Raw genomic sequence first — 12,162 nt, 5'->3', positions numbered from 1 at the left:
CCCAGGTTGAGGTCCAGACCCAAATTGACTTCTGATCAGACCCAGTCGAGCGCACACCCGTGTGTTCCCAGACCGAAATTACAGGGTCTTTTCCGAATTTCGAGCGCACTACGGTCTGATCATGGTCTGGAGATGGTCTGATCAGAGGTCATTTTGGTCTGGAAAGTCTGATCATAACCTCTTCGAGCGTACTTGGGTCTGATCATAAAGAGTTCAAGCGCAATTGGATCTGATCATAAAGAGTTCGAGCGCAATTGGGTCTGATCAGAAGCACATTCGAGCGCAACTGAGTCTGATCATAAACGGTTCGAGCGCAGTTGGGTCTGATCAGAAATGTTTTCGAACGCAATTGGGTCTGATCAGGGACTATTTCAAGCGCCATATTTTTTTTTCATTTTTTTGTTTCTTTTTCTCTACTGAGAGATGTTGGCTCTGCCAAGAGGCAACAATAAAGCAGCGCTCTGATCAGAGACTAATCTAAAGTCCGATAGCTCTGATCAGAAAAAAAGGAGTCCAGCCGATAGCAAATGCCGGTCCCCTTCAGAGGAAATTTTGATTAACTGGAGACCACGGTGTTTCTTATGGAAAGCTGTCTAAACTCATCCATTGAGTCAGAAATATACACTGAACGGTATAGTAAATAAAGTTTGTTCTCAACAGTTGGGTTTCGTAATCTTTAGCAATACTTTTATGATTGGTTTTTCCTTACATGAATTAAATATTGCAAACATCAGGTTTCATGAAATGAATATATTATAGCTAATTAAGAGATTTGTTCATAATTAAAATCTGTCTCTGATCAGACTATTTCGCGCGCACTTGAGTCTGATCAGAACTGGTTTCGAGCGCGCTTCAGTCTGATCATAAATGACTTCAAGCGCAGTTGGGTCTGATCATAAATGCTTCGAGCGCAACTGGGTCTGATCATAACCTCTTCGAGCGCACTTGAGTCTGAACATGGTCTGATTAAGGTCTGGGCAATGGTCTGATTTTGGGTCTGGACCGTGGTCTGGAGATGGTCTGATCAGAACTCCTTCAGTCTGGAAAGTCTGATCAGAACACTTTGAGTCTGGAAAGTCTGATCAGAGATAATTTCGGTCTGGAAAGTCTGATCAGAGATAATTTCGGTCTGGAAAGTCTGATCAGAGATAATTTTGGTCTGGAAAGTCTGATCAGAAGCAATTTTGGGTCTGGACCTCAACCTGGGATGTCTCAATTCGGGGAAATCTGAACCCTATCAGTTAATTACAAGCGCAGTCTTGGTAAGTAAAGTCTGATATTATGTCATTGTCAACAATATGCAACATTATGTACTGCAATCCACGGAAGTGATGTAATAAACGCTCTCAATCTAACGATAAATATCGAATAGCTGCTCCAGTGAAAACAATTTTTCGCTCTTTTAATTTGCAATGGCTATAATACCAAGACAGCTTTTTCACGTAAATGTTCTAATTGATCGTCTTTTAATCAAAACAGCAGTTTAATTTTTAGCTAAGTGTCATTAAACTGCAGAAGCAACCCAAACGATGCAAACCCAACAGAATAGTTATGTAATTTTTTTTCAAGATTCGCATGTCATCTAAGTTGCTCCCAAATATTACAGAAAGTTTTTAAAAATATATTTGTCAAAAATGTCAACATCTCATAAATATCAGATGAGTTCATGCTAATGTACGTTATCTAAAAGATTATGATTAAGTTCGACATCAAAGGTTCCCTGAGGGTGATTGGTACTTACTCAAAATGACCTTGTGTTTTCTAAACAACACGTCTTCAGAATAACGTCACTGATTTAGTCACTGTTCCGCATTCGATAAAACCAATTGTTGACGTGATTGGTGATTTGTGGCCGCACATAAATCCAATAGGTGTGTTAGAAGTAGTTCACAAATTTCTGGAGGTCTAGCGCAAATGTTGGACGCTTTGTTATTGTAATTATAAAATTGTGTGGATGTTACAGGTGTACATTTTGATATGATTGTCAGTTTACCCTACTTTTCTAAATATTACCCAGGTTGAGGTCCCAGACGGAAAGTCGATATGTCCAGACCCAGATGAACGCACGACGGGGGTGTCGTGCGTTCAAATTTACTTGGTCTGGAAACAAGGAAAAACGCACGAAAGTCTGGACATGAACGCACGAATAGTCTGGTGAACGCACGAAAGTCTGATCATGAACGCACAAATAGTCTGGTGATGAAAATAGTCTGGGTATTCTTAAAAATGAAAGTGTTTGGGAATCAGGAAAAAAAAACGCTATCATCTGGAGCATAAAAAAGTTAAGAAAGACCGATCTAAAAAAATGATGAAATTGACCCCTTGGTCACAAACAGCTGACTTTCGACATTCTTCAGTGAAAGCAAAAAAACAACACCTTTGGTCACAGATAACAATGCAAAAATATACATGATCGTAACGCAAATTAGCTAAGCTTTATTTTTAGCCATAGAACGCTTTCTAACTCTAAATATGCTCGAAGATAATAACAAAAACAATTTTGAAAATTCGAATTTTTTTCGAAATTTCGACCTCAAGTACGTAGTACTCTTTGACCAATTTCTCAAAAAATTTTACGTATTTTTAGATTAAAATTGGTTTAGTTAGAAAACTGCAATATTAAGCTGCACGATGCGTACTTGAAATCATAGTTTCGACGTACAAACACAACTTTAAAACAGGACTGATTGTGAAAAAAGGCGTTTTTTTTCACTTTTTTTCCAATTCTTTGCTTTTTTTTAACCTTTACCTTCAAAAACGATAGTTTTTTATACATATCTAGAAAGATGAGTTTCTAAGCAGAATAACAAGCATACATATGCCACAAAAATGTTCTGTAATGGTAAAATACGTTGATAAACTTTAAAATTCACCTAAAAAAAATGAAAACTTTAAAAAACTTCCTCCAATTTTCATGCGTAAAACATACATTAAAGACCCTTTCTTTTCGCGCAACCTTTCTTTCCACCCCTGATTTTTTGAAAACCATAACGGATTTTAAGCGTGGAGTCCCTTAAAAACAATAAATTTAATGTTTTTTCTGTTAGTACAGTGAAAAAATTATAATATTTTGAGACCCAATGCAAATTTTTTCACCGAAGAATCTTTTGCAAAGCAAACAGGCTAATTTTTCCTTTTGATTTGTCTTAAACACACAATTGGAACTCTTCGTATCATATTTGCATTAATTTGAACAACACATTGACCCGGACACAAAACCTGACCGCACTCGATGAGGCTTAACTTTTTCGATCACCGAACATTGTTTTAGACACCAAATCATCAATTTTAGTCCAATTGTGCTCATTTTTGGTGGGTATGCTCCACTTTAGCCACAATTGGTGATAAAATTAAAAATTTGACTGACCGAACTAATTTGGACAAGTTTTTACCTAGTTCCAAAAAAGTGTCTGAACTTTTTCTATCACAGAACATTGTTTTGGTGACCAAATCGTCAATTTTAGTCCAATTGTGCTCATTTTTGGTAGGTATGCTCCACTTTAGCAACAATTGGTGATAAATGTAAAAAATCGGACTGACCGATATAATTTGGACAAGTTTCCACCTAGTTCCAAAAAAGTATCCTAACTTTTTCTATCACCGAACATTGTTTTGGTAACCAAATCGTCAATTTTAGTCCAATTGTGCTCATTTTTGGTGTGCAGGCTCCAATTGAGCCATAATTGGGGATGAAATAAAAAAATGGACTGAGCAGACCATTTTGGACAAGTTCTCAATTATTTCTGAAAAAGTATCCGCGCTCGATGAGGCTTAACTTTTTCGATCACCGAACATTGTTTTGGACACCAAATCATCAATTTTAGTTCAATTAGGCTCATTTTTGTTGGGTATGCTCCACTTGAGCAACAATTGGTGATAAACTGAAAAAAACGGTCTGACCGAACTAATTTGGACAAGTTTTTACCTAGTTCCAAAAAAGTATCTCAACTTTTTCTATCACCGAACATTGTTTCGGTGACCAAATCGTCAAATTTAGTCCTATTGTGCTCATTTTTGGTGGGTATGCTCCACATTAGCAACATTTGGTGATAAAATCATAAAATTGGACTGATCGAACTAATTTGGACAAGTTTTTACCTAGTTCCCAAAAAGTATCCGAACTTCTTCTATCACCGAACATTGTTTTGGTGACCAAATCGTCAATTTTAGTCCAATTGTGCTCATTTTGGATGTGCAGGCTCCACTTTAGCAACAATTGGTGATAAAATTAAAAAATCGGGCTGAACGAACTAATTTGGACAAGTTTTCACCTAGTTCCAAAAAAAGTGTCTGAACTTTTTCTATCACCGAACATTGTTTTGGTGATTTGGTGACCAAATCGTCAATTTTAGTCCAATTGTGCTCATTTTTGGGGTGCAGGCTCCACTTTACCAACAATTGGTGATAAAATTAAAAAATCGGGCTGAACGAACTAATTTGGACAAGTTTTTACCTAGTTCCAAAAAAGTATCTGAACTTTTTCTATCACCGAACATTGTTTTGGTGACCAAATCGTCAATTTTAGTCCAATTGTGCTCATTTTTGGGATGCAGGCTCCAATTTAGCCATAATTAGGGATGAAAAAAATGGACTGAGCAAACCATAAAGGACAAGTTTTCAATTACTTCCAAAAAAGTGTCCGCGCTCGATGAGGCTTAACTTTTTCGATCACCGAACATTGTTTTGGACACGAAATCGTCAATTTTAGTCCAATTGCGCTCATTTTTTGTGGATATGCTCCACTTTAGCCAGAATTGGTGATAAACGTAAAAATTCAGACTGACCAAACTAATTTGGACAAGTTTTAACCTAGTTCCAAAAAAGTATTTGAACTTTTTCTATCACCGAACATTGTTTTGGTGACCAAATCGTCATTTTTAGTCCAATTGTGCTCATTTTTGGGATGCAGGCTCCAATTTAGCCATAATTAGGGATGAAATAAAAAAAAATGGACTGAGCAAACCATTTTGGACAAGTTTTCAATTACTTCCAAAAAAGTATCCGCGCTCAATGAGGCTTAACTTTTTCGATCACCGAACATTGTTTTGGAAACGAAATCGTCAATTTTAGTCCAATTGTGCTACTTTTTGGTGGGTATGCTCCACTTTAGCCACAATTGGTGATAAAATTAAAAATTTGAACTGACCGAACTAATTTGGACAAGTTTTTACCTAGTTCCAAAAAAGTGTCTGAACTTTTTCTATCACCGAACATTGTTTTGGTGACCAAATCGTCAATTTCAGTCCAATTATGCTCATTTTTTGTGTGCAAGCTCCAATTTAGCCATAATTGGGGATGAAATAAAAAAAAGGACTGAGCAAACCATTTTGGACAAGTTTTCAATTAATTCCAAAAAAGTATCCGCGCTCGATGAGGCTTAACTTTTTCGATCACCGAACATTCTTTTGGACACCAAATCATCAATTTTAGTTCAATTGTGCTCATTTTTGGTGGGTATGCTCCACTTTAGCCACAATTGGTAATAAAATTAAAAATTCGGACTGACCGAACTAATTTGGACAAGTTTTTACCTAGTTCCAAAAAAGTATCTGAACTTTTTCTATCACCGAACCTTGTTTTGGTGACCAAATCGTCAATTTTAGTCCAATTGTGCTCATTTTTGATGGGTATGCTCCACGTTAGCCACAATTGGTGATAAATTGAAAAATTTGGACTGACCGAAGTAATTTGGACAAATTTTTACCTAGTTCTTTACCTTAGTTTTTATGTATGTATGTATGTATGTATGTATGTATGTATGTATGTTTGTATGTATGTATGTATGTATGTATGTGTGTATGTATGTATGTATGTATGTATGTATGTGTGTATGTATGTATGTATGTATGTATGTATGTATATGTGTAAGTATGTAAATATGTATGTATGTATGTATGTTTGTATGTATGTATGTATGTATGTATGTATTTATGAATGTATTTGTGAACATGCTGATCATGCAGACTATACTGCTCATGCTGATCATACTGTTCATGGTACTCATCGTTCTGTAAAAAATTATTGATATTTGCGCTACATTTGTCTCCTTCCAACACTTTCGATCTTCACTTGCAGCCAACTTATTTTTTTTGAAAAACTGAACGAATAATTTGAAACAAATTACAGCAAGAACTCAAAAACCTAGGTTGGGTTATGGAATTTTTGGTCCACCATCTAGAAAATTGTTTTTAAAAGGAAATTTTCAATAGGTTCACTTGTTTGGTGTCATTTCAAAATTTTTCAGTTCCAATTGCATCCCACTGAAGACAAGAACGAACTAAAATTTGATGAACGCACACGAAAGGCTGGACATGATCGCACAAAAATCTGATGAACGCATTAAAGTCTGGACATGAAGGCACGAAAGCCTGGTGAACGCACGAGTGTCTGATGAACGCACGAAAGTCTGGCGAACGCACGAAAGTTTGGTGAACGCACGAAAGTCTGGACATGAACGCACGAAAGTCTGGTGAACGCACGAAAGTCTGGACATAAACGCACGAAAGTCTGGTGAACGCACGAAAGTCTGGTGAACGCACGAAAGTCTGTCGAACGCACGAAATTCTGGACATGAACGCACGAAAGTCTGGACATGAACGCACGCAAGTCTTGTGAACGCACGAAAGTCTGGACATGAACGCACGAAAGTCTGGTGACCGCACGAAAGTCTGGACATGAACGCACGAAGGTCTGGTAAACGCACGAAAGTCTGAACATAGGCACTTTCCGTCTGGGACGGTCTGGACATAGGCACTTTCCGACTGGGACGGTCTGGACCTATCGACTTTCCGTCTGGGACCTCAACCTGGGTAAAGTATGACAGGATTAGAGATTTAATCGTGTGTTAACACTAGTGGTACTAGGTAATTGTTCCGACCCCTCTTGAGGAGGGAGAAACTATATACTCAAATTGGTTTTTTATGAGACAATTTTGGCCAACCGATATATTCATCGAAGAGAAATGTGAGTGGTATCATTAAAAAGCTCGTCCAGCATAGAATTCCAAACTAAAAAGACTTTTTTTAATTTCGTTTTTTTCTTTCCAGGAATTATCGAGGACTGAAGTTTTGTGTGAACACGGCATATTTGGCATTGTTTTGTTCACGTTTAGCGTAATTTGTCTTCAAATTAAGATCTTTCTTTTTAAAATATTAATTCAAAATTAAATTTTAATAGACGATGAAAAGCGATAAAAGAGTAGTTGTGGCCAGAGAGGCAAATTTGATATAAAAATTTTCAATTCTATTCGAGCGCTCTTTTTTTAGAAAACTTGTTAATAATTTTTTGTTTTCTTGGGTTACCTAGAGACTAGTCACTTACCATATCTAGGCTTCGATAATGACGAACCGGATTTACAGTCAAATGGGGTCCTTTTGCATAGTCTTTTTGACTTAAAGTGCAATGGGTTTTGCAATGAGCATTATGTGAACCTATCTAGAGCTTTCAGTGAACAGCTAATGGCTGTTAAGACTTCATAAATGATTTTCCGAAAATTTTTTTAACATAGACCGATCATAAACTTATTCTCGAGAATTTTAAGCCACCCTCAATAATGGCAGGATTCCTTATTTTCTGCTGCAACCAGAATTAATCTGGTTAAGGGTTTTTTCTTCTAACTTTTTGTTATATGACTTCAATGCCGCAACATTTCAAAATTTTTTAAAAAGTTTTTTGGATTTTCTTCTTATTGGTCCTTCTTATTGGTTCTTCTTGGTCCTCCTTTGTTGCATTATCCTGATATTGATCTCTCCCATTGGCTTAGATAATACGTTCAGTGGATCTTGGATGTAGTTTTCAGAGTAATGCTTATAATTAAATAGCTTTGATACTTTCTTCTCGCATTTTTTTAAAGAATTTTTGGTTATTGCCTGTATTTGTTGTAGTCCTAGTCATAAAATTAGTGCGATGTCTTGTTGACTACCTACGAATATTAAATATCTTTGCTCTCCAATCGAAGCAGGGGCTCCCATTGAGCATATTTATTGATTTCCGTTGAAGGCTATTTAGTTTATTGACTTTTAAGATTTTAAAAAGAATTTTTCGAATTTTTTCTCATGAAGAGTAACCAATCTTAAATTCCTTTTCGTGAACTGTAAGTCAGTCTCAGTAATGAGCGGACCCCTTTTTTTGCTATATCTACCAAAAACAGTCTAGTTAGTGATTTTATCTAACTATTGATGTTATTACTTCGATGAAAGTGTTTTCAAAATTTTCTTTAATGTCACGATAATTTTCGTAATTTTAGTTCCTTTTCAAATCTTAACACGTTATCTTAAAATTGATTGTTGCATTGGCTTAAAGACGACGTCCAATAGATCATAAGTAAGGTTTTGAGAGAAAAATTTATGGTTTAAACGGCTTCGACACATTCTTCTCGCACATCTCTACTTCGATGCACGGGTTTTCAATATTTTTGAAATTTTTGGAGATATTTTCGTTATTTTAGATGACTTTGAAATCCTAACACATTTCTAATTTGATATTTGCAAGGGAAATAGCCTAGAGATGACGTTCATTGGATCATAAAAAAGTTTTAAGATAAAATTACGGTTTAAACGGCTTCGACGATTTCTTCCCGCACTTGTCTACTTAATTTTTGGATTTTGTCTGTCTTTGTTGCTGTTTTCATAGAAAATTACATATTGTTATGTCTTTTTGTTGACATAAGAAAAATAAACCTCCGTGTTGTCGCATCGAGGCACAACTTAGCGTATTTATTAGTTTCCGTTGAAAGCTATTGAATTTAATGGCATTGATAGTACGGGTTTTCTCAAAAAATTCTTGATTAATGTATTTGTTCATGTTTGTTGATTTATTGGAGTCAAATTGTCAGAAAGAAAAACCCATCGCCTTTGAATTAGTTAATTGAAAGTCAACGCGTTTTTTTTTTAAAAAATTCACTTTTTAATGACTTCGACACTTTCCACGCTCAATGTTTTTTTTTTGAATTTGCTGTTTTTGCATTTTTTGTTTTTTTTTCTTTGGGTAGCCATAAAATGCTGACAGGTCTCATAAATTTGTATGTGAGGGTTGAATGAATGATGCTACATGAAGCAGTCATTTTTTAGCGAATAGTCTTTAATTTTGTGATATTATAAGTTTTATGGTTTTTAAGGATTTTTCAGTTTTTTTCAGGTTTATTGTTTTTTTTTTCGTCAATTTAACACATTGTCATCATCGAAAATTCCCAAACAATTCCTTGTGTTTTAAAATTTAACGTGTTTTCTGATAAAATGACGTAACAAATGTTTTGTTTGTTGGACAATATGCGTTTTCATAGAAGTTATGTGAGTGGTAAATTTTTGTTTCTTTTTGTCTTCCTTTGCACAATCACGTAATAACAGATCCCAATGAAATTGAAATGTGGCCAAAATGAACTTATTTATTCATTCAGTACAAATTTAGCTGAATTAGTTGATTTGGAATTTGAAAAAAAATAGATAGTATTCAGATAATAGCTAATGATTTTAATGGCTTCACTAATTTTTGTTTTCGCAATGTTTGTAATCTGTTGTTTGTAATTTTTTGAGGTTGTCTGCATCTTTAGTCCGTCCCTATGGCTTACTCTAACCAGAGACAGGTCCTATTGATTCCATTAAGACTTTTTAAAAAATTTATCAAGAATTATTTCGTTAAAAGCTAATTATTTTTATTACTTTTGAAATTATTTGGATTTAAAAAACTTTCGATTGATTTTTGAATTTTGCCTCATCCTTTCTTCTTTTTATCGACATGTTACATAGTCTCATTGAGGAAAAAATGTCATCTTATGTGCAGTTATGAAAAAGTAAATTTGTTTTGTTAGGGTTTTGTCTGATTGTAATTTGACGTTGTTACTAGGTGCTTTTAAATGAGATATTGAGTTTTTGCCGTGAAATGTTTAATTTTTCTCTATTTTTTCTTCTTTTTTCTCGTAGTCTTTTTAACGGCAGATTTGATGTCGCATGTCCTTTATTTATTTCAATTATAATTATTAGTTTGGTTGTGTAACGATTTTTTAAAACTCAAAAAACTGTTTTTGATTATCTGATTGTCAAAAATGTAAGTCAAAAAACAGGTCAGTCAAAAATGCAGATGAGTGCGGGTCTGAACATCATGTGCAAACGCAATTTAACGAGGCTCTTTGTTTTCTTCAAATGTCCTTTATGATTATTTATATGTGCCTCTATGTTTCACAAAACGCTAACCTGGGACTATCAGTTGTCTCTTGTTTCCAGCCATAAGTCACAATTTACCACACTAATTAATTCATTTCTACGTCACCCATTTCCACTGTTACAGTATCTAATTGCCAAAAAAACCAAACTGTTGATTAATTTCAGAAATTCCTCTTTCAATGGTATTGGTGAATTCTGAAGATAATAAGCAGTTTTACAATTACCTATAGCACTATTCACAAAATCAGGTCTTTGAACTATGGCTCAATTAAAAATTAATGAAATTCGGCAATATTTTTTAGGCTAATCAAATACTGAAAATGATGGAAATTTATCTCTGAACCCTCGTAACAAAATGTCAGCCCTTATCACAATTTAAATACCTTGTTTCCTCGTTTTTCGTTACTGAAATTCATATTTGAAAATATATATGAACCATGGAAAGTGGGGACACGTTTTGATCTCTAGATTCCACAACACTCCTAGTTTATTGAAAGTTGTTTTTGCGGACCTTGGCTGCGTAATGATGGCAAGTGTTTGTGAAAACACGAAATTGTTTGGTCAATTGCTTAAGTTAGGATTTGTTTTGGTCTCTATTTAATATTGGAAACACAATAGGCATAACATTTTGAGCAACTTTTATGTGGTGTTTGATGTAATTTAAATTTGTTTGCATCCAGCAGTCCCGTATGAGAAAAAACTAAAATTCTTTTCGTTCGGTGCTAAAATTTGAGAACTTGACTTTGTAACCAAAAATTATTGTGGAAAATTATTGTGGAATTATTGAGTTGAATGTCCTATTTTTCATTTTTAAAAATCTTAAATATTTAATTGGGAACAATCCGACTAATTTTTTTTGCTTGAATTGGGTAGTTGTAGATTAACTTACAGTAACCTAGCACTCCTAATGTTCAAGTTATCAACTTTTTCTTAGAGAAAATAGCACTTTTTGATTTTTGTTTCCCATTTGCTTTGATAAATCCGATGCTCACTGCCGGTAATCGAATCAGTTTTGTTAAAGATTACATTTTCAACGGATCGAGAACGTGGAATAGATGATAATGGAAGATCCGTGCTCACCATCAGCCGGTTCCACGACACAAAATTCTATCAAGTTGCCATCTTTGGAAATTGCTTGTTTAGACTATTTATGACCACTGCACAATTTTGAAATTTTCCCGGGCAAAAAAAATATAAACAAAAGCTATGTATACAGCTAAGAAAATTCACCAATTAATTCGTGACGGAGTTTTTGTGAAATAGAGAAAATCATATGGTTTGATTTTATTCAGCATCATTGGGGGTATAATAGTGAATAGATTATTGGGAAAAAAAAACAAGTTTCACACACATTTATTAAAAACAGCATTGTAACAACTGCAATTTATTCAAAAACATTCCGACCAAAAAAACAGTTATTACCAAAGTCACAAGCAGTCCCAAAGCTGCAGTTGTTTCCAAAATACGTATTGTAGCCAAATCTGCAAACGGCACCGAATTTAGTCATGCTTTCAAAACGAGTGCTGGAACCGAATTTACACAATTTCTCAAACTGGCAAAAAAATCCAAACCGGGTATTATGTTCAAATCGGGTTCGGGCTCCAAAACGGCAAACCTCGGCAAAAAGGGTGCAGTTTCCGAATGAATTGTCGCATCCAAATTTGCAGTTTTTGCCAAACTTGGTCTTTGGGGAGAATCGACAACCGGAACCGAACTGGGAGTTAGCTCCGAACTCACAATTGGAACCGAAGCAACAGCGACTGCCAAAAATGGTATTTGGACCGAATTTGCAGTTGGTTCCGAAGTTAGAATCTTCCTGGAATCTTGTCTGACCAGGGTATTGTCTATTTGAAGAGCTCTGTAGGGCCGGATTTGTTTCCTCTGTCTTAAAAAAACTAATTTTGGTCATATTATTTAGATCTTTTCCTTTTGCCCCCCCCCATCCCCCAGCTTAGCGGGTGCATATTATTTGCATCCCCATACGAACGTGCCACATTTTAACATA

At 35.2% G+C, this 12,162-nt stretch overlaps 1 protein-coding gene across 1 annotated transcript in view; it reads right to left on the bottom strand.

Annotated features, from left to right (window-relative positions):
* Positions 1 to 11,494: 11,494 nt before the first annotated feature.
* Positions 11,495 to 12,162, bottom strand: part of LOC142344214 (uncharacterized) — a 34,316-nt gene continuing 33,648 nt past the window's right edge. The window contains exon 4 of the mRNA XM_075395764.1: positions 11,495 to 12,018. Within this exon, the coding sequence (XP_075251879.1) occupies positions 11,542 to 12,018 (477 nt within the window). The 3' untranslated portion in view covers positions 11,495 to 11,541. The remainder of the gene's footprint in view (positions 12,019 to 12,162) is intronic.

Source organism: Convolutriloba macropyga, chromosome 8, assembly GCF_964194025.1.
Source record: "Convolutriloba macropyga chromosome 8, txConMacr16.3, whole genome shotgun sequence".
Classification (NCBI taxonomy): domain Eukaryota; kingdom Metazoa; phylum Xenacoelomorpha; order Acoela; family Convolutidae; genus Convolutriloba; species Convolutriloba macropyga.
Note: the sequence above shows the minus strand (reverse complement) of the source record. Positions and strands in the feature narration are given on the sequence as shown.